The 23,024-nt window shown below is 42.0% G+C and overlaps 1 protein-coding gene across 1 annotated transcript in view; it reads left to right on the forward strand.

Moving 5' to 3' along the window:
* Positions 1 to 22,818, forward strand: part of LOC128968819 (cohesin subunit SA-2-like) — a 66,641-nt gene extending 43,823 nt beyond the window's left edge. Inside the window, exons 20-32 of the mRNA XM_054383453.1 lie at positions 756 to 832; positions 1,918 to 2,005; positions 2,822 to 2,899; positions 6,230 to 6,322; positions 7,045 to 7,213; positions 9,066 to 9,217; positions 10,035 to 10,136; positions 11,461 to 11,615; positions 11,725 to 11,853; positions 15,498 to 15,685; positions 17,088 to 17,262; positions 18,278 to 18,371; positions 22,711 to 22,818. Coding sequence (XP_054239428.1) covers positions 756 to 832; positions 1,918 to 2,005; positions 2,822 to 2,899; positions 6,230 to 6,322; positions 7,045 to 7,213; positions 9,066 to 9,217; positions 10,035 to 10,136; positions 11,461 to 11,615; positions 11,725 to 11,853; positions 15,498 to 15,685; positions 17,088 to 17,262; positions 18,278 to 18,371; positions 22,711 to 22,818 — 1,608 coding nt within the window. The remainder of the gene's footprint in view (positions 1 to 755; positions 833 to 1,917; positions 2,006 to 2,821; positions 2,900 to 6,229; positions 6,323 to 7,044; positions 7,214 to 9,065; positions 9,218 to 10,034; positions 10,137 to 11,460; positions 11,616 to 11,724; positions 11,854 to 15,497; positions 15,686 to 17,087; positions 17,263 to 18,277; positions 18,372 to 22,710) is intronic.
* Positions 22,819 to 23,024: the final 206 nt, after the last annotated feature.

A 23,024-nucleotide genomic window follows, 5' to 3' on the forward strand; every position in this document is an offset into this window, starting at 1 on the left:
GTGTCATGCCATAGTATGAGAGTTAACACTGGCAGGTTTTTATTGGACACTGTGATATTGTAAAACGTGTCAAGCCAAAAAATCCCCTAACCTCAGATTGGATTTATTTTGGTGATCTTAAATAGGTATCTATGTCAATGTGGGAGAATGTGTACTTATGAGAAACAAGATAAGTGCTAGACCAGGGGTTCTCCAACTCCTTCATATGGTGATCCATATCTAAATAAAGAGTTTTTCTCCTGGAACCCCTCCCTTCTAATTCCTGGTTGTATATGCTGTCTCCCATAATCACATAGTATACTTGTGGAAACTGCAGCAATTGCATCTATGGGAAAATATTTAATATATTTTTAGCTATCTTTGAATGTGATCTGGCAGCTGGAAGCAAGGAGAGTCAGCAGCATGTGAACAGTTTTCCAGAGATCCTTAACAACTGTGTGAGGGACTATGAATGGCCTGAATGACACTTCTGTGTCAGCCTAATTGCTAGTTTTTACTCTATTAGCAATACTGTAGTCCAGGGAGGCTGCTGTGGGTTTATTAACAGCAGGGACATTTCTTTATACAAAATTTCTGTGCAGTCAATGTGATGTTTTCTTTTTACTGCAAAAGAAGACAGGAGTAGCATGGTTAAAGGTGAAGGGATTGGGGAGGGCTGCAGGATGGTAACTCAAGCTTGTGGGTTGTCTGGGAAAAGAGCATGTTATTGCCACACTGGCTAATTCTTTTCTCTTTCCCAAACTTTTATAATTTAGGAAGAAGGATTTTGTGTGGATGCAGGAGAAATTTCTCGGATACAGTCTGCTTTGAGAAGAGTAGCAGCTTTTCATAAGTGAGATGTTTATTTACACAGTTTACTTTACCATAAACTTAAATATTCACCTAACAGGTGCAGAGTGAGAACCGCTTCTCTTTGTTGGATTTAATAACAGTTTGCACAAGAGAGTGAAAATAATCCCTATGAGATGTGTTGCAAATTTAGTTTCTTCTTAACAGAATGATGTACACTTGGATATGGAATTCTTTTTGGACTTCTTACTGAGGTTGCAGCATCAGCCCTAATGTGGCTGAGAATTGTGTGCTACAGAGTTGGGATGTCAGAATGGACACAGAGGTCCTCTCTGTGGTGAATCTCTCTTAGCTGGATGCTTTCACACTACCTTACTGCTGACGCTCCAGAGATCATTCACCAAGTAAATTATCATGCAGAACATTAGAGAGTGGGGTAATGGTCCTTCTTCTCATATAATCACAGAATGGTAGGGGTTGGAAGGAACCTCTGGAGATCATCTAGTTTAACACCCTGACAGAGCAGTTTCACCTACAGCAGGTTGCACAGGATGGTGTCCAGGTGGGCTTTGAATGACTCCAGAGATGGAGATTCCACCACGACTCTGGGCAGTCAGTGTTCCACCACCTTCAAAGTAAGGAAGTTCCTCCTTGTGTTTAGGTGGAACTTCCTATGTTCAAATTTGTGTTCATTACCTCTTGTCACTAGGCACCACTGAAAAATAGGCCTTTCACCTATCCTGTGTGCTAGGACTGCTCTGTTTTTGCAAAGTCTAACACTGAACTGCAAATAGGAGTATTGAAACAGGCTTTTAAAGTGAAGTAGGGAAATTGTGCTTTGGTCCTTTTCGGCACTTGGAGAGTGTGGATAGAACGTAGAAAAAAGTACAGGGCTCAAGCTTCTTTCTCTCATGACACTGCACTTTTGTGGTAGGAATGCAGACTATAAAAATATGTAGCATTAGATCATGAAAACCATAATTTCATTCCCTGCCTTATAAGTAATAATTAGTTGTTCCATGTTACTGCTGTACTTCAGATGATGGCAAAATAGGATACATTTATACTATTTGATCAGGTGAGATGCAATTCCTTACTTTGTCATTATTGTTTCTTTTTCACTTGCAGTGCCCATGATCTTACCAAGTGGAATCTGTATGACAAGACTTTAAGGTTGCTGGTGTTTGAAACAGAGCATGGGAGTTTACCTGCTCTAGTGAGTTACTAATACTAACACTGAAAGGAGCTTTTCTTGTTGAGAACAGCAAAATTAGGAAATAATAAATAGTCTTACATATCAATGTCCTGTGAGGCAGGATACTATCTCCATTTCTCAGCCTAGGAAACAGGGGCTGTCTTTGGTAGAATGTTATTTAAATCAATAAATTCATGCTATAAATTCATTTGCTTTGGACATTGTTCAAAACTGTGATAATCATCTGAGATGTAGACTGGTCCTTTGCAGTGCTCAGTGCTTCCCATTGATTGCACAGTTTTGCTCTTGGTACATACAAAGTTGTTGTGACCACGAGGAGCCCATAATAGATTGCATGTAACCAGAAATTGGGATACTTTGGACCTTTTGATTTCTGACTGACTGTTGGTGAAGACGGTTTGTAGTTACCAGTTCTCTCAACTGCAGCCTTTTGGTTTTCTGTTTGTCTCATCTCAAACACTGGCTGTGCCAAAAAAGAGATATCCTGGGATTACAAGAGAACTTTTAGCTCGTGGGTAGAGGTGGACTCCTTTAGACAGAACATCGGAGCACCAAGTTTGGCTTCTGCTCTGGAGGAGTTTGCCTTTCACCAAAGACTGCAGAGAAATCCCACGAAGCTAAGCTGAAGTTTGCCTTTGTGAACATCACAGGAGGCAACATTTGTATGCAAACCTGTGAAGTTTATTTTCAGGGTCCAGTGCAGAAATAGTCATGCAGGCAGCATGCAGAATGCCAGGCACGGATGCTTTGTTTAGTCCTAAGCTTTTTGCTGTTGGGCCTTCCATGTAAATAAAGGACATGTGTTTATATTTGCAGATGATCCTGCCAGCTCTCCAGTGCACGTACTTTTCTCTTCTGTGGCAGCTAGCTGCAGTTTCGGAAAATTCTCCCAAGGTTGGTCACTCTAAGTAATTTTGAAACCCAGAGTTCTGCTTCCAGAAGTTTAAGTTAATTTTTCTTCTCAAATAGCCAGAAAAACCCCAGCTTTCTAAGAAAATAATTTGTGTATTTTCTTGAGGAAACTAAATTGAGTTGAGGCGTTTTCTGTCTATCTTGCTCTCTTCCTTTTAAAAGTTTAAATGCTTTTTCATCTGCCATGGAACAAGTCAACAGTGGTTCACCTCTATTTTTACTGCAAAACATGTACATCAAATTCCTGGGGCTTGTTGCACTGCCAGTCTGTTCTCTTCTTGTTTTAAGCAACAAAGAATATACAGTGAAGGCTCTAGGAAGTCCTGTCACCCCCCCTCCCCACCCCTTTTTTTTCCTTCCTTTTTTTTTTTTTTCTTGTTTTACTTACATATTTCTGGCAGAAAGTTTGAAAGTGGTAACTTTTTCATCAGCTGACTGTTTACTTTCTTAATTGGTTTTATAAAGTGAGAGGCTCTGGCAGGTATTTCAGAAGGCAGTCTAGTTGAAGACACCAGAGAGTGTGTACCTCCTCAACTCCCCTTTACAGTGATTTCTGACTACACTAGGTGCTGCTGCTTCTGTCATTCTGTCCCCTTCTTCTGTTGCTCCTGTGTATACAGAACAGGACACTGACATGGACATTTGTGTGAGAAATGATAGCTGGGAGGTTACCCATTTGTTGACTGATTCACTATCTATTTCTGTCCCATTCCATTCCTGAGTGGATGTTCATATCTCTCACTGCTCTAATATGTTCTGCTGCTCTAATATGTTCTGCCTTTCAGTCCAGACATGGTTAGCTTGACAAGTAATGGGGAAGCACAATTTTTGATTTGGCATTTCATATGGTAGCAGATTTTGATTGGAACCACAATGTTATGGCCCTCTCTGCAGGGCCAAATCTGTATGTTGGCAGAGAGAGAAGTTCCAAGAGTGAAAAAAAGAATATTTCCTGGACAGCAGCTCTAGGACTATTTCTTCTCTGACTGCTCTCCTCCCCTAGTAGTGTCAAGGCAATGTTTTGCCTCCCCTTCTGCTGCTTCTCAGCAGGCCCAGGGATGGATCTCTTTCTTATACAGTTGCATAGTGTGAAATCCAGCCAGCCTGGAGGGGCATTCCTCGCCTATTGACTGCTCAGTTCTCCCTGAAGTGCAGTAGCTGAGACCTAGTAAAGGATGGGGGAGTCTGTTATGTGGCTGAGGGCAAAGCAAAAAGTCTCTCTTGCTGGATTCATCTTAATGACTTAGAGGTATCTTAACTTCTTAGTGCAAAGTTTGCAGTGTAGTTAAATTGTCTTCCCTCTGTACTCAATAGAGGGAGAGAAAAGAGCAACTCTATGTCAAAATTCACATCAAAAGCTGGGTGGGCTGGACTAGAATTTTGGACTCTACTTCTGTCTCTAAAGTGGAAATAGTTACTGCTTTATAAGGATAAGCTGAAGTGAATAAAGGAATACATGCTATTGCAGCTGCCCATCCTACAGATGGACAAACAGTTTTGTGACTTGCTGAATACCACTAACCTCAGCAAGTGTGACATGCACATGTGCTGGTAGTATTTGTCACATTTCTGTGCCAGAGTGTGGGGAGGAAGTATCTGTATTTATGGATTGATCTTTCTGTCCCAGATAGTGTGCCTGCAAGCAAGATGTGGTTTTAAAGTTGTTCATAGGTAGTAAGTTCACCCACGAGTACTGAGAGAACTGGCAGATGAGGTTGCTAAACCCCTCTCTATTATATTCCAAAAGTCCTGGCAGTCTGGGGAAGTCCCCACTGACTGGAAAAGGGGAAACATTACTCCCATTTTCAAAAAGGGTAAGAAGGAAGAACCAGGGAACTACAGGCCAGTCAGTCTCACCTCTGTGCCTGGTAAGATCATGGAGCAGATTCTCCTGGAGGCACTACTGAGACAGAAGAATAGTGAAGAGGTGATTGGGTACAGTCAGCATGGCTTCATCAAGGGCAAATCCTGCCTGACAAACCTGCTGGCCTTCTATGAACAGGTCACAACATTAATAGATGAGGGGAGAGCAACTGATGTCATTTACCTGGACCTGAGCAAAGCCTTCGACACTGTCCCACACCACATCCTGGTCTCCCAACTGGTGACACATGGGTTTGATGGGTGGACCACGAGATGGATAAAGAACTGGCTTGATGGCTGCACACAAAGAGTGGCTGTCAATGGCTCCATGTCCCAGTGGAGGCCAGGGAAAAGTGGAGTCCCTCAGGGCTCAATCCTGTTTAACATCTTTGTCGGGGACATGGACAGAGGCATTGAGTGCACCCTCAGCAAGTTTGCTGATGACACCAAGCTGTGTGGTGCAGCAGACACGCTGGAGGGAAGGGATCCATCCAGAGGGACCTGGACAGGCTGGAGAGGTGGGCACAAGCCAACCTCATGAGGTTCAACAAGACCAAGTGCAGGGTCCTGCATCTGGGTCGAGGCAATCCCAAGCACAAATCCAGGCTGGGCAGTGACTGGCTGGAAAGCAGCCCTGAGGAGAGGGACTTGGGGGTGCTGGTGGATGAGAAGCTCAACATGAGCTGTCAGTGTGCACTTGCAGCCCAGAAAGCCAACCAGATCCTGGGCTGCATCAGGAGAAGTGTGGCCAGCAGGTCAAGGGAGGTGATTCTCCCCCTCTACTCAGCTCTGGTGAGACCCCACCTGGAGTACTGCATCCAGTTCTGGAGCCCCTATTACAAGAGGGATATGGACATGCTGGAGCGTGTCCAGAGAAGGGCCACCAGGATGATCAGAGGGCTGGAGCACCTCTGCTATGAGGACAGACTGAAAGAGTTGGGGCTGTTCACTCTGGAGAAGAGAAGGCTCCAAGGAGACCTTCTTGTGGCCTTCCAGTATCTGAAGGGGGCCTCCAAGAAAGCTGGGGAGGGACTTTTTAGGATATCAGGTAGTGATAGGACTAGGGGGAATGGGATAAAGCTGGAAGTGGGGAGATTCAGACTGGACATGAGGAAGAAGTTCTTCCCCATGAGAGTGGTGAGAGCCTGGAATGGGTTGTCCAGGGAGGTGTTTGAAGCCCCACCCCTGGAGGTGTTTAAGGCCAGGCTGGATGAGGCTCTGGCCAGCCTTGATCTAGTGTGGGGTGTTGGAACTAGGTGATCCTTGTGGTCCCTTCCAAACCTGACTGATTCTATGATTCTAAGTTGTTGCTACTGTGAGACGACTTTAGGAAAGAAGCCCACATCATTCACATGAGTGAAAGAAAGATGCAACTGTTGTTTGTTCTATAATTCTCTATTGAATCATAGTCCCTAACATATTTGTCAATTTTCCTAAATGTGTCTTCAGGAGACTCTTTTTGTACTAAGAAGAGAGCTGAGACATTTCAGTCAGATTTGCATGTGCTTCCTCCACCATAAGAATAAAGATGTAAGAGAAAAGGTTTGTGTTTCTCTCTGTCACTTAACTGGCCTTCATGATCAGTCTTCCTTTTAAATGCCTACCTTTCTTTTTATACTAGCATTTTCTTCTACCAATGTTTGCTTTTTTTTTTTTTTGTCTCTTAGCAGAGAAATAACTTTTTTTAAAAAAAGCAATCTTAAAAAAGCCATCTTCAACTGTGTATTTTAAAGGAAAACTAAGGTTATGTTAAAAGGCTACAAAATCCATGGAGCACAGAGATGTGTCTCCATGGGTCCATCTGCAGAAGCAAGACCTGAATCTCAGTGACTAAATTTGCCAGTTGATAATAATTGTGTTTTCTCATTAGAGTGACAATGTACTGGCTGCTGTCATTTATTAATGCCTCGCTATAAAAATTACTTAACAAATAAAAAATACTGAGAAATTGTCCTGCGATTCATGTGTTAGAAGAGAGGTATTTTAGCATCATAAGAGCTCTTCTTCCTCCCCATGGACGTTTGAAATCTTTAGGTGGTCTTCATGCATGATACATTTATATCCTAAAGTACAAGTTCTGGAAGGGCTTACCCTGGCATTTTACCACATGCTGGGGCAAAAAAAAGAAAGCTTAAGTTTGCAAGGAAGAAGTGTGATAGAAACTAGATTGTGACCTGTGGTGTTTGATGGAGTTAAAAAGTGGACCTGTCATGAAAAGTAACATTGTCTCGAAATCCTTCTTTGACTTTCTTTGCTTGATACAGGCCTTCATGATACTGTGTGACTGGATGCTGATTTTGAGTCATCAGGATTTGTACAACAACGAAGAAGCTGTTGGACTTCTGGGTTATCTTCCTAGCACATCACTTCAGGAGAAACTACTTTTGTTTATTCAGGAGCATGTTTTCGTGGAGGAAGAGGAGGAAGGCAAAGGTTAGACATCTTCAACAAAGGGGAAACAATCTACCGCTTCTACTGTCATTTGTTGTCTGCACTGAATGTACCAGGAAAATTAGTTGGTCTTTTTTGAGGGGTGGGGTGGGAAGGGAGGATTGGGGGTGTTTTTTGTTTGTTTTGATTTGGCTCCTTTTCAAATTGTTATTCCTTGCTTTGTGTCTGCTATAGATCAGCCACAGGAAATAGTTGCCAATGATAGGATGAAAAAGGCTGATAAAGTTCAGGGAGGGGCAAGAATGTGAAAGTGTTTGGTAGATGGATTTTGATGGTAGAGATGATGGTGTCCTTGCAGTGTTGGCATGTGACTCTCAATGCATGGGCACTTCTAAGCCATCAGAGCAAAGCACTAGTGGATTTTGATTTCAGGGGTGTGGGGCAGATTTAGTAGGAAATAATATGTGTAGCTCTGTTCCTTTTTTAAAGCTGTTACTGTGAGGACTGGTTTCTTTTGGGAGCATTTTGAAAATAGATTGCTAGTTCATTGTGGTTTTGAGACTGAGTTCAGGTGTCATGCTTTTAAAAAAACAAATGTAATTCTAGATTACTGTGTCCAACTCTTGTGCTTCAGCTGTTCAGGTGGAGTTCTGTGTTTGGTTTTGGGCACCACACTTTTTCAGGTCACAGTGTATATGCAAGAAGTGATGGGCCTAAATTGCAACAGTGAGATATTAAGAGAGAATCCTTATTGGTAATGGTAGAGATGGTACAGAAAATATTGGTCAAGTAGGTTGCAGCATCCTAGTCATGGTAATTTTGAAGCAGGTTATGTTTTAGGTTGCATATGTTATGCATCTGAAACTGATGCATCTGATCCTGTTTTGGGTTAGATGGCCTCAGATCTCTTTCTGACTCATTTTGTATGATGCTTTAAATTTCCCAGTCTTCCCCACAAAGGATCCCTGTCAGCCCATTGCAGATTCCTTCTTAAATGAGTGATTTTTGTCATGCTGTGGGTGTGCTTGTCTGTGTGCACAGCTGGCAGCTGCTTCATTTTATTTTTAACTCTAATTTATAGGTACTTCTGGTCAGTCACTTGCCTTATGCTTGTTTCCAGGCCCACAGTCACACTAGGTACTGAAACAGTCCACGTCAAAATGGTAGGTCATAGATCTATAGGTCAGCAGCCTTTTAGCAGTTGATAGATTATATTTATAGCAGGAAAGTGTTTCTTGCATCTCCTTCTGCAAGAAGCTCTCCCCAAGCACCTTCATAGCTGTGTTGGAAGGCTCTTAGTATTTATTTTCCAAAGTTATTTAGATAGTAATTAAGCCAAATCACAGAGACTTTATATGCTCTTAATGATATGAAATAGCATTTCTTTCACTGTTGTTGATAACCACTTGGAGAGTTTAATCTGAATTCTTCAGGACTTGACTGTGTGTGGTGACTTTTGTAGGGTTTCTGATGAATTATGTGCTGGTCTTCTACATCTCTGTTACTCTAGACAAAAACAAAGTGGTGCAATTTGTCTGTTCCGTTTGGTGCTTTTGTGCCTTTTCTTCTGCACCATTCTTTTTGGTTCTATTCTGTAGCTGTGATCAGTGTTGTACAGGGAGATTCTGACTGGTGGAAATGAAAAAGCCCCATAAAGATCAGAGTAGAAGACTGTGGAAATAACTTGTTTTCACTCTCATCAGCTGCAAGCTTTGAAGTGGAAATAACCCTTTTTTTTCCTGATATACACAGGAATGAGTGATAGCATCTGTTGCTTAGCATGTTGACTGAGCAGCTGAGTCTGTGCTATTTGGATATATGAAAGTTGGTCATTAAAATGGAGATATCTTGAATAAAGTAGTAGAACAAAGCTTCAATGCTTTGGTTTCCCTAGACCTAACAGAAGAGGAGGAGAGAAAGGATGAAAGATGCAGACTTGACGACTTGCACAAAAAGCGGAGCCTGCTTGCAGCATATTGCAAGTTAATAGTGCACAATGTGGTAGAGATGGCTGCAGCTGCTGAGATCTACAAGTACTACACGAAGGTAATGTTTCAGATAAGTTTGCTTTGCATTTTTAGTTTTTGAAAGTGACTTCAGTGTTTGTGAAAGATGTGGGGTTGTGATAGTTTTATGGTTCAGCATCATTGTAATAGTCAGGAAAGAGCTAGAAAATTAAGAGTGGACAAATCTCTCCTCATTGTGCTGCAAAGATACCTCTCTGCAGCTAAACTACCTGAAAATTGAGTACAAGGAATGTCTGTATGAGCATCTGCTCCTCACCTTCTCCAGAGGGGCCATTACAGAGAAGCAGTTTGTGGCTCGGAGAGTGTTTTGACTATAGAAATTCTTGCATGGAAGCAGTCAGCTTACTTCATACGGCTCACCATCCATAAGCAATCAGATTGCCCAGATTTCACATGCCTCCTGGTGTTTAGACAAGTGGTAGAGCTTCAGCCACTTTGAAGTGGGTTTCAGGAAGGTTGAGAACAGCACAGAGTGGGCAGTTTCCTTGAGTCAACTAAGAGGACTTTAGAAATACTTGAATATTGTTACTTAATTGGGCCCAAGGCAAACACTGGTTAAATAAACACAATTATTTCTTTCCTGTAATAATATTGTTCTCTTGTAATAATACTTAACAATTTCAGTGTAACTTTAAACCTCACATTACTCTTTAAAGAGTGTGTCATTACTTTACATATGAAAGAAGGTAAAAAGTCCAGTTTTCAACTTCTAGCTTGGGTGTTCTAATGTTGAGTGTGTTCTATAAGCTTCTTGTATCCCAGGAGCACAGCCATGTTTTGTGTACTCCCAGTACTAAAGAAGGGGAATACTGATTTTCAATTGTTACTGTTAATAGACCTACAATGATTTTGGAGACATCATTAAAGAAATGTTAAGCAAGACAAGGCACAATAATAAAATCCAGAGTGCCAAGACACTGATTCTTTGTCTACAGCAGGTAAGTTTTAAGATTAAAGCAAGAAGGTAGGGGCTTAGACAATAACAGTATTCATATTGGAGTTTTTTACCTACCTTGCCATAATTATTCAAATTAATTTAAAACATTGGTGGAAAAATGTTTCCTTTCCTGCACTTTCTATATGTCAGTTGGGTTTTCATGTCATAATTAAAACTTCTTTCAAATCATTGCTTCTGTTTTAAAATGTAATGTTGTGCACCATTTTTGGTCTTGTTCTTAATCTTCAAATGCACAGTGGAACTGATGTGGGATTACAGAGTCTTTCTCGTGGCATGGTAGGTATCTCATAACCTTAACAGAGGTTAAGGACATTTTTTTGTGTTTTACAGACTAGTTCAATTCCTACTGAATTTGAGGATCCAGAAATATATCTGTGGCTGGCCAGCTCTAATCCCCAGTATCTTCCCCCCCTCCCCCTGAAGAAAGTGGGTCATAGCTCTTCTGAAGGCACTCAGTTGCTGGGGCTTGCAGCTGCTGACTGTTGAGGCCAGTTAGCTATTTTAGCAGCTGCTTTTGCCAGCTCTGCCCATGACTAGAGCTGCTTCTGATTTGGAGTCCTGCTGTAAGCCACAGACCAGGCTCCTCCCAGGGGATACTGATACACGAGCTTTGCTTATTTCACACACATTTCCAGGGGCTTAGATCTGTGAACTAGCCCCTGAAATCTGAGCTTAGGTGAGGCTAAGCAGCATTTGGCTACATACATTCTGCTGACATAGTCAGGACTTTGTGTTTAGGTATCACATAGACAACAGGCCCTTTTTGGCCTTTGCTTGACCTTGAAAGTTAACAGGTTGAAGAGAACATGCTATACTTACATGTTCTGTTAGGAAAAAAAAAAAAAAACAAAAAATAAGCATACTTAACTGGGCTCCAGACAGGCCTTTGACCCAGTCTTACTCTCAGAAATTAAACTACATACCTGCCAGACTTGCTGCTTTATATCTGCATTCTGGTACTCTGAAAGCCTTTCAGGCAAGTTAAGTCTCTGGGGCTTGATTCAGAAGTCCCAAAAGGAGATGGGATCATCTTCAGGAATCAGTTCTCTGTTTATGCACATATTTTTTTTTTTATTTTTTGAATTTTAAAATTTATTTGAGTACCTTGTTAAGCACGACAGTGTCTTTTTTGTCAGCTTCTTGTTGTTCCAGTCATTTGCTTCTGAAGCAAGTGATTTACCTGCTCTTCTGTAAAGCTTCTGTCTCTGTAAGCTAACTGTTGCTTGCTGTGCATGTACCTTTGTCCTGGTGCTCTGTTTTCTGCAGGATTACAAATGGTTGCTTATCTGAAACTTCTTTTCTAGCTGTTTCAGACACATGCAGAAGGCCAAGACAGCAGTAGTGGTGTGGACTTCTCCTCGGCTTCCTTCACAAATATGAAGGAACTCGCTCGTCGCTTTTCACTAACTTTTGGCTGGGACCAAGTGAAATCTAGAGAATCTGTAGCCATGATACACAAGTATGTGCCGTGTGACATCACTTTGTCCCTGGTCACTGCTTTTTTTTAGTTGTCTGTTCTGTTACTCTGGGTTTTGTTTGTTTGCTTGTTTTGTTTTTTCTTCCAATAGGGAAGGGATTGAATTTGCTTTTCAAGGAGCTACTGGAGGAGATGGAAAATGCTTGCCTCCTAACTTGAGCTTTCTGTTAATCATCAGTGAATTTTCCAACAAGCTGCTAAAGCCAGACAAAAGACTAGTGTAAGTTCTTGTTGTGCACATTTTGTGTTTTATGTATCCTGATACATGGGACACTTGACCTTCTGTGTTGCAGAAGCTGCTCAAGGGCTTTTGGAGAACCTTTGAAATCAGTCGGCCCTTGAGGGTGTTAGTTTGAGAGACACTTGCTGAATTTTGTCATAGTACTTATTTCAGATTGTATGTGCAGCATGCATTCTAGGTCTTTTTTAGGTATAGTTATGGCCATATATGGCAATTCTTCTAAAGGAAAGACAGTGTTAATTTGGTGGAAGAGATTTGCAACTTGACTGGCTAAGGGAGCATCAAGAATGATTTCCTGGATAGAAAAGTAAAGCAGAAAAGATGAAGCAACAGATAGTGTCTGGATCATTATTTTGTAATGATCTAATTCCACAGCTTCAGGACTCAATTACATGACTAATTGAGTGAGTAATATATTCCATGGAATATATTTAGAATAGAAATAAAGATTACATTATTCATAATGTGGATATTTAAATTAAAGAATTTACTGTTTACAGAGGAATATGCCCTGATCTAGTTGGGCCTGTGTTTTACAGTGGTTTAAATATTTGGAAGGATAGCTTTATTTTGGCATCATGGGGCATTGTGCATCTGAACACGGAGGTGTTTGATTATGTCTCTTCACCCTTTCTTCACCTGCCTCAACTCCCTTCATCTTTGAGAAAGTAGTAATGTTCTTCTTACTGTATGACCTTTGCTGTTACTTCCCTAGTCAGTGCTGCTGATTTTGGATCTGGTTCTCTGCACTTCAGTCTTCTATTTACAGATACGGTAAAAACTATTGTAAAATATATAACAGGCGTTTCCATTTTCCTGAGAGCATATTTGAAGATGTGGAAATGTAAGAGGAAATGTTGACACATTTGCCTCTTTCAATTTCTGAGCAAGTCAGTCCTGTACCTGATAAGTTCCGCTTCTCCAAAGTCATCAGAAATAGAAAACAAAAGAAATAAAGCCATCACATCTTGCTGAGCCCTGTGTGATGTGTTTGCTCCTGTGTGAGTTTGTGTTAAATGGAGGTTAACTTTCCTGGGGATCATCAACCAGTTTTTATATAACAAGGGTAGAGAGTGTTCAAACATCTACTTCCTTGTTATTTTACATGACAAACACAATTTATTAATGATTGCCAGCTACTCAGATAATGTGTTTTAAAAAAAATAAATTCAAACCCCAAATGCAAAATGCAGAATAAAAATACTTGTATTGATTACAACCCCTGGTAAATCTAAAGTTGATAATCTACAAGTAGTGGTAACTTCCCTTTTGATTCTTGCATTTTTCCCAGAGAGAATCTATGAGATCTACAACCAGAACTGGGTTTCATAGAATCACAGAAGGGCTTGGGTTAGAAGGGACCTTTAGATCATCTAGTTACAACGCCCTGCTGTGGGCAAAGGCAGCATCCACTAGACCAGGTTGCTCAAAACCCCATCCAGCCTGGCTGTGAACACTTCCAGGGAGGTAGCTTCTGCAGCCTCTCTAGACAGCCTGTTCCAGTTTCTCACCACCCTCACAGCAAAGAATTTCTTCTTAAAATCTAGTCTAAATCTACTCTCTTTCAGTTAGAAACCATTACCCCTTGTCCTGTCACCTTGTTCCCTGATAAAGGGTCCCTCCCCATCTTTCTAGTAAGCCTCCTTTAAGTATGAGAAGGCTGCTATAAGGTCTCCCTGGAGCTTTCTCTTCTCCAGGCTGAACAACCCCAGCTCTCTGCCTGCCTGCATAGGGAAGGTGCCTTAGCCTCTGGTTTTGATTCTTATTTTACTTCTTGACCAGAGGATATATTCCAGAAGTATATTCCTGAATGTATTAGATACATTCAGGTAGGTCTATTGATTGCAAGCTTTTGTAAGAAGTACAGTGCCTAGCAGGAATGCACTTTGACTTCAGTTCTCACTGCTTTGGGCCTTCCTACTGCTGCTGGGAACAAATGGGAAACAATAAAAATTCACAAGGGGGGGAAATTGCAATTTTATTCACAACTGCATTCAGACTGTGTTTCTAGAGTAACAGTTTCTATTCTGGGAGGCCTAAAATGCTTTGCAGGGGCTGGAGATTATATTTCCTCTCAGAAATATTTAGGTTTAGCTCCATCATAAATTACTGGATGGAATGTTTTAGGTCAACATGAACTTTTAGAAATAAACATCTGGTTATTTTCATTTTTATTATTAATCATAGGATTGATGTCCAGGTCTGTATGTTAACATATGTGCATGTACCTGTAACAGATGAGATACAGAATATGGGCATTTGTTAGAAGGGAGTATATTTCAACACCATCAAAGTATATGGATTTTAACCTCCTCCCCTGTAATTGCCCAGGCTGTAGCAATAAAATACCTGACTTGTCAATTGCTCTGTGCCACAAAATGCACACAAGAAATGAATTATTGAATAACAAGCAGCATAAGGGTTCTGATTCCTGAATCAGTAGGAGTCTTTCCATTGACCTTGATAGCAGTTGGATTAGGCCCTAAACCAGTAGTTACAATGCATGCCTGTTGGAAACCAACAAATTCCGTTACCAGGGTTTCTTGATCCCTGGGGCCCCCAGAGTCCAGGACTCTTAATTGTTTCAGAGTTGCTGATTACCTATACCTCCTCTTAGCACCAGTGTTCTTGTTTTGAAAAGTGAATGAAATGCCTGATATTTTCCAGGCCACACTCCTAATCAAAGAAGGAGCAATAACCGTAGGAGCTGGTGTTAAAACTGTCACTTCTGGTATTTACTAAGGTGGGGTCTGTTTTAACAACACTGGGCTTGATTTTAAAGTGATGAGCTGTACCTGAAATGTAGTGAATATCCAATTTTTAATCCTGAGTCAGATTTTGGTTATCTTCTCTTATGAAGTAGGAGTGGATCAGAAAGACTTTGCCAGAAATGTCCTGGTTTTCAAAAGGGATGTTTGAAGGAGACCTCTTAGCTCCAAAACAGGTGATAGTGTCACTTGGGATTCAGGGAAGTCCAATGTCAAGTGTTTGGATTAAATCAGGTAGAACAGATATTTGGACTAATGTTTCCCATACACTGTGTGTTGTCATAACTGCAGAGCTGTTAACTGCTTCTTGTAGACAGGTGACATTTTATTTGGAGCCTGAGAGAATTGGATTGAGTTTGAGATGATACTACAGAAAAGGGGTTTATTATTTGTTCTTGGTTTTCACTTTTACAAAACAAGTGCTCAAGGTGTAAATACCTGGCCTGCTATACTACCGAGGAGCATCTCTTGCCTGGGATCTCCTTTACATTGCAGTCCATGAGGCAGAAAAGGGCCATGAGGAAAAATGGGTGCAGCCTTTTGCAGTTCTGCTCTGTTCACACTGCTCTTGACAGCAGCAGTGACTTTTCCTGCACAGGAAATTAATTCTAGAGATTGATGTTATTCCATGATGCCTGTGGATCTAATGCTAAAATTCAGGCAGTCTTTTGGCTTTGAAGGCATTTGCATTTTAAATATTCAGATATTTCAGAGATGTCAGCTATGTCTGAGGTTTTTTTTTTTGACAGTTGTGTCTGCATCTATGGAGAATAAAGGGAAAATACCTTTTCAGCAATATCTTCCTAGATGCTGAGAAGAAAGACACTGAGTTTTCTTATGCTTTCTTTTCTCCAGGTACACTTACTTACAGAGGTATATAACAGAACCAGTGCCTTGCAGAGGAGATGAATGGCAGCCGTTGATCTGGTACAGAAACTCTTTATTGATAAATGAAGATGAGGAGAGCTCTGTCCTCAGCAGTTCAGGAGAGTGCCCCATGGGCACATCTAGGATGTCTTCTTTTAAAAGGAAATTATCTAATGGTATGAAAACTTCTGTGTTCTGGATCATTTGTATTTGCTTTGTCTCAGCTAAAACGTACTTCATGCTTTGCATTAGCAATACCACAGTCTGTTGGGTGCTCTGGACGTTCCAGTTTGAACTGGGGTTTTGCCTTCAGCTTTGTTGGTGTTAAAGATCTCTTCATCACGCAATAGCAGTCACTCCTTATGAGGAGAGACTGACAGATCTGGGTCTCTTTAGTTTGGAGAGGAGGAGAATAAGGGGTGACCTCATAAATGTTTGTAAATATGCAAAGGGTGAGTGCCAAGAGGATGGAGCCAGGCTCTTCTCGGTGATGCCCAGTGACAGGACAAGGGGCAATGGGTGGAAGTTGAGGCATAGGAAGTTCCATGGAAACATGAGGAAAAAATTTTCACTGTGAGGGCAACAGTACACTGGCACAGGCTGCCCAGGGAGGTTGTAGAGTCTCCCTCTCTGGAGATATTCAAGACCTGTCTGGATGAGTTCCTGTGTGACCTGGTATAGGTGATCCTGCTCTGTAGGGGGGTTGGACTAGATGATCTTCTGAGGTCGCTTCCAGCCCCTAACATTCTGTGCAGGTTGCTCTGGAGACTTTGAGTGAATTGAATTCAGATAATCTTGAGTTCTGTTCTGTGGCATTTGTCTGTGCCACTGAGACCTGGTTCCTTGCTTTTAACTGTTAAGGGCATTGTTTCTTTAGACTCTTCAGATAATTGAGACAGGAGAGGTATTTGCAGAAGTTGATTCACATCTTCATTCCAGATGATCTGGGCCAAATCATCATCTGGGTTCTTTCTCTGTGTTGAATTTCTAGGCAGACCATAGGATTCTACTTAAAGAGTAATACTTAGGTGGCCTGCATCCAGGTTTTAGCAGCTTTGATAGATTTCCAATCTGTAATGCAGTATTCACTGCATGGGTATGATGGCCTTTAGTTAAATGTTGTAAAGCCATTATGAAAGCAATGGCTATTGAAAATGCTAAGTGCTATGGACATGCACAGTTGTTTGTGGAGGAAATGGAACTAAAGCATCCTTTAGTTTCATTCTCATCCTTTCTTAGAAACTTTCTTCCCAGTGACTTGCCTTCAGAACATTTGTTCCTTTGTGTCCCAATGGCCCTCCTTTCTTGAGGGTTATATAGACTCCGCAGTACTGATAGCACATATGGACTGGGGCCAGGATCACAAATCTAGATTGCAGGAATGACCAGTGGGCAAATTGAATGGATTTTCTTTCATGTGGCTTTTAGCTGTCTCCCTCAATAAATGAATGCTTTGTTCCAAGTCTCCCTCTGAGCTTGGCCTCATTGCTTCACTGATGTCTGGAAGACGTTGGAAATGTCCCTCTCAAGGCCTCTGAGGTTGAGGCTGAAGAACAATCTGTTCACTGTCTGTCACAGGGTCTTTGCCTGAAACCAGCCAGACTGAAGTGGCAAGCAAAGCCCTAGACCTGCAGCATGCTTCCCAGCTCACCTCTGCAGCAGGGAAAAGCAGAAAGAGGCTGAAATCTCAAGATATGCACTTGCAGAAACATTTGCCACTCCTTTGTCCAGGAGGGCTGCAGAGAAGCTACTGGTGAGTTTTATGTCTTACAAGCACCTTCACTTGCCCTGGTATTAACAGCTGGGATCTCTCTACCTACCTGTGATTCTCTTTTTTTGTAATACATCCATGGAAAAGGGTGTGTGTGCCCCTCCTGACTTTCTTATGGGATATGTCCCAAGGACAGGTTGATTTTTTTTTTTTTTTTCATTTGTTGTTGTTGTTTTTTCTTTAATCCAATACCTACATTTGCTGCTTTAGCCTGATTGTCCCCTGCTGTCAGCGGGCATCTGTGCCTGCCTGGACTATTATTGAGTATGCAGAGAAGATGACAGAGAAGGAGGGAGGTTCCCTCTCCTACTTCTTGTCTCTGGTCCCGATCAGAGGACTGTGGTGCTGGTTACTTCCTGGCTGTTTGCTGGACATTGGGTGGGTTTTTTTTTCATCTCTGGAAATGAAAGAGAATTCTTGTCTCTGCAGATCTATTACTACCTACTGTGTCACTGGTGACTTTCTTTTAGAGAGGTGCATGCTGTGTGCAGCATGCATACATGCCCGAGTGAAACCCCACAGAGCTTGGATGTAAGAGAGGCATTGCAGAAATACAGAGTCTGGAGTCTTGTTTGGGATATTTTCCTTTAATACAGTTCATTTACTGAGGTGTTAAGTGCTATTTCCCATATTGGTATGGGTAGGTTAAAAGATGAAACACAGATCCCAGGAAGATGCCTGCTTTTCCAGGGTTTGGGTCACTTATTGAATGGACCTGGTGAATTCAAGTAAAACAGAACAAAAATGTATGAAATATGAAGGTAGCAGTGTTTAAGTGAATATTTTGTTTCTGTACTGCTTTACTGGAAATTCCTCAGTGTGGCCTCTTTCATATCTGGAAAAGACTAGGCCAGAAACCTTGGCCTACCTTAGATATCTCAGCAGCAGATCTTAATATCTGAACAACTGACTCTGCCTTAAGCACACTTGTGGAATGTGTGCTGTTGTGAACTTTCTCAAACTTAGCTTTTTTTTTTTTATTTTATTTTTTCCCTAGCAAAGATGAGATTAAGACAGAAGATATCTCAGAGTTGGGTCAAGCAGAAGGCACAACTGAAGATGTGGATGTTGATGTGGTTGATGCAGACCAGGTAATACTGCAGCTGAGGTGGGTGAGTGTGAGTTCAGGGTCTCATGAGCACCTGTCTAGCAGCAAAGGATCTGCTCTTCTGTGGCCCTTTTCAAAAGGGGTTTTTCCACTCTTCCCTTTCCAGATGCAGCTGTAGTCTTCTTCAGCTTGACCTGTATTTTTAAGGCAGTTCTTGCTCTAGAATGTAGATATCCTTGCTTACATTGAACACGAGGGTGTGATCCAGTTTCCTTTTTCCCCATACTGTGAAGCTTCTTAAGAGCTGTTTGCTGCAGTTGCCTCATGTTACTCACACATTGCAGAGATGGCACTGCTGCATGGCCCACAGGGAATGTCTCCTTCAAAAATGGTGTTTGCATTGTGCTCTTTGAATCCAAGGACTCAGACTGTGTCTGATCACTGGTCAGTCTAAAGGCTTTCACTGGAGTCTCCCTTGTTTCTTGTCCTTTTCCAGTCAAGGCTGTTAGAGAGATTACTGTTCCCAAACCAGCTGGGGATTTGAAGGGAAAGACATGGACATTGTGGGCAGCCAGTGTAGCCTGGGGTTTGTCTTGTGGGCACAGAGAGAAGTTTGGCAGAACTGCAGCTGTCTGCCTGTGTCTCAGTTCAGCCCTGGAACAGATGCTTGCAGCAGGGAAAGACTTTTAGCCCTTTGGACTGGTGGAGTGCAAGGACTCAAGGAGGGTGTTGTACAACAGCAGTCTTGCAGTAGCGACAATAGTGAAAGGGGGAAGAAAAGCCCCAAAGAGGCTGTGAGGCTTCCTGTGCTGCAGCTCATCACAACCTTTTGTCTTCTAAGGTTTTGCTGTGTCAGCCATGGCAAAGAGCTGAGGGATTTCTTCAAGTTTCTGTCCTGATTTTCCCCTGCTCTCTGAACTCCTAACAGAATGTAAACACAGTGTTTGGCAGAGGTTTTTTTGCAGTGACTCAGGCAACCCTTTGATTTCCAATGTCTCTGATTATTTGTTTATCCCAAGCCCAAATACAGGCTGGGTGATGAATGAATTGAGAGCAGCAGAGAAGGACTTGGATGTGTTGGTGGAGGATAAATTTGAATACAGGCCAGCAATGTGCGCTTACTGTAGCCCAGAAAGCCAGGCACATGCTGAGCTGCATCAAGAGAAGTGTGGCTACCAAGTCAAGGGAGGTGATTCTCCCCCTCTACTCTCATAAGACCTCACCTGGAGTACTGCATCAAACTTGGGGTCTTCAGCACAGGAAAGACATAGTTCTGTTGTAGTGGATCCAGAGGAGGGCCACAAAAATGATCAGAGGGCTGAAACACCTCTTTGAAGAAAGGCTCAGAGAGAGTTGGGGTTGTTAAGCCTGGAGAAGGCTCCAGGGAGATCTCTTCCAGAAATTAAAGGAGGCCTACAGAAAATATGGGGAGAGGGAGTCTTTATCATGGAGTGTAGTGATAGGATGAGGGGGAATGGTTTTCAAACTAAAAGAGGGTAGATTTAGAGTAGATATTTAGGAAGAAATTCTTTACTGTGAGAAAGGTGAGACACTGGAGCAGGTTGCCCAGAGAAGCTGTGGATGCCCCCTCCCTGGAAGTGTTCAAGGCCAAGTTGGATGGGACCTTGAGCAGCCTGGCTTAGTAAGTGTCCCTGCTCATGGCAGGAGGGTTGGAACTAAGATATCTTGAAGGTCCCCTCCAATCCAAACCATTCTAAAATTCTCTGATCTGGAATCTAACATTCAAAGGTCTTGTATGATTTTTCAAGTTATTTAAATGAGTTTTTTCCTGTAAAGTGTGTAGTGGTTTCTTTTCATATTGGAGTGGTGGGTTTTTTGTTTGTTTTGATTTTTAAATTATTTATAAGAGGGCTAGAAGGAAAAAGGGACTTCTACCTTGTTTTCCAGTCACATGCCTGTTAAAATGTAGACTATTTGTTTGGACCATGTGATTGGAGCAGCTCCTATTGAAGATGGGTAAGAAAAGAATTTAAATCCATGGACCAAGATCAAAGCCATACTTTCTGTATGCAGTACTTACCTAGGATGTGGCCTTGCCCTGTAGTGCCTGTTCTGGACTCCTTGTGGTATAGAAGTGTGCTTTTCCCTTTTGTGGAAGCTAACTAGAGTGCTTTCCAAGAGCCAGCTGTGAGCAAGCTGCTAGATGGTTGAATGCTAACACTCTTACTCAGATTTCCTGTGTGCTCTTACATGATAATGACTGACTTAATCTTATTTTTTTCTTCTGGTATAGGAGAGTTAAGACACTGAGAGGAAAAACAGAAGTGAAGAGCACACTACCCCTTTTATTTACCTGCAAATTGTTAACTGAAAATGGGGTTGTTATGGTGCCAGTCAAGGACGAAGTCAAATTCCTACCTGTAGGCATCCACCACAGAACCAGTTACTGGCACCGTGGCTGTTTCTCCACGTTGCTGTTTGTGGGTGGGTTTGATTTGTCTGTTGCACTTTTAAGGCTGTGGGCATTATGAACATTGTTATTCAGCTGCATCCTGGTCTTTGATGCTGTCTTGGAAAAAATCCCAACCTAAGGACTGGAATCAGGGTACTGACAAATACTGAGTCAGAAACACCAGGGTAAATGAGACAAGCTTGCTCAGATTGGTGTGGGGACAGCCTTCCGCGGAATGCATTCTTTGCCGTTTGAGGTAACCAAGGTTGGTATCTACTTGTTTCCTTGTACCTGATGCCAGGGTGAAAGGAACCTGGCCCAGCTCTGTACACTGTGACCTGCTGGGTGATGGAAAGTGACTTGGCAGTGCCAGTCACTGCCTGTGAAACAGAAAACATGGAACAAGTAATCCAAAAGTATTTCTGTAAATTCCAGTGCTTACAGCGCTGTGGTTAGCGGCCTGTGGGGATCAGGACCCATTCCCAGGAGACTTGCATCAAGGCTTCTACTTAATAAAGAAACAGTGGACTGCATGACTATTTTCCTCTGGAAGAAATCCTTCATACACAGCAATCAATGTAGTATTTACTTGGCAAAGATAAAGGCTGAAAAGACAATGTAAATAGACTGTAAATATGACCCTTCAAAAGTAGTTTTTCCATTATGGAACACTGAAAAGTGTTGCAGAGGCAGCAGGCTGGGGGGTGCGGGCTGCTTTCACTGACCCTTTGTCACTGCTCCATGGAATTGTACATTGTGTTAAGCCTATCTGCTTAATTTTTTCACACACACATATATATATTTTGCATTGTAATTGTGTCAAATAAATGCAGAACTATTGCTATCCATGTGTACTGAAACTGCAAGTGATACTTCCACGGCATCAGGAGAAAGAGCAGCAGTGCTACAGGGCCTTCTTGTTTACCCTGTTATTAAATAGAGGAGTGGCTGTGAACAGGGAAGGGGAAGCTGTGGCTGTCTCCCAGCTACCCTGCAGTGGCAGCTGTAAAGTCATTGCACTTCACTTTTCCTAGGTAAAAGTATGGAGTTGCCTCTCCCTTTGCATCAGCCTACATTTCATAAGATAATGCCAGTTCTCACCCAGATCAACTTGGTCTCTCTTCCTCTGTGACTCTAATACACCAAACTTGGACTGTGGTAGTGATGTTTCCTTCATCCATCCTGATTCATGGATCTAGGCCTAAACACCTGCAAGGCAGGCTGAATGCAGCTGGAGGAAGAAAAGTTACACTTCTGACAACAGCAAAGATGCAGGTGCTTTAATTCTTGTAACAAAGGCCTAGGGAAGGAAATCACCCTTCTGGGGGTGTTGCAGTAAAAGGCACTTCCAAGATAACTACCACCATTTGCTCATTTTCCTGTAGGAAAAAAAAAGAGACTTGGTTATCACAACTGTAATAGAGAGGAGGATTCAACAGGCACTTCATGAAACAACATGTGCCAATAGCAGCTACAGGCTCTGCAGAGAAAATCCACCCTGCACCTGATGGTGGATGGAGGCGTATCACTCTCATCACATGTGTGATGAGAGATCACACTGGCTGCACAGTGCCCATTCACAAACCCTTTTTTTAAGAAGGGGGAAATTCCAGCTGAAGGGTTTCAGGTAGGGAAAAGCAGCAGGCCACTATCTCTTGAACAGAATGAAAAGGTCAGGATCGTCTTCCAGAAAGACAGTTGTTCATCCTTTCCCACAACACCAGAGGCAACAGAGCCTAACATAAATGCTCTTTCATTCCTGTTTAAAACCCTGAGATTGTCAGCAAGTAGTGAAAGGTATCTAACCCACAGCAGAGAAATCTGCCTTTGATGAATTTCCATTAAAAATTGGACTAATCAACCCTAAGAATCCTCTGAGTGGTATTAACATGACTCGAGTTTTCCTTGGTAAGGTTTACTAATAGATGTTACAATGAGTTTCATTATTTAAAATACATTTTTTTTTAAGTCTCTGCCTGAGCCATGTGATGAGTTGAGTGGACCAGGTTTCTTCATACCACTTCTAGATGCTCAGCAACACTGTCTTCTGGATGAAGAAAAACCTGCTAGAGCATGATTGCTTTGAACATGCAGTTTGGTGTCATTATCCAAGTGGATCATTATCCATTATCCAAGTGGAACCCATTCTATCTTAAACGGTTCAGCAATAGTAAAAAAGTTAATTGCAGCAGGACATAACACAATTAGGAGCTGTTAAATTACACGTATGAAAATCTTTATTTGAAAATACAAACATCTTTTAAAGTTTCCAACAGATCTACA

This window comes from Indicator indicator, chromosome 1 (assembly GCF_027791375.1).
Source record: "Indicator indicator isolate 239-I01 chromosome 1, UM_Iind_1.1, whole genome shotgun sequence".
NCBI classification, from domain to species: Eukaryota; Metazoa; Chordata; class Aves; order Piciformes; family Indicatoridae; genus Indicator; species Indicator indicator.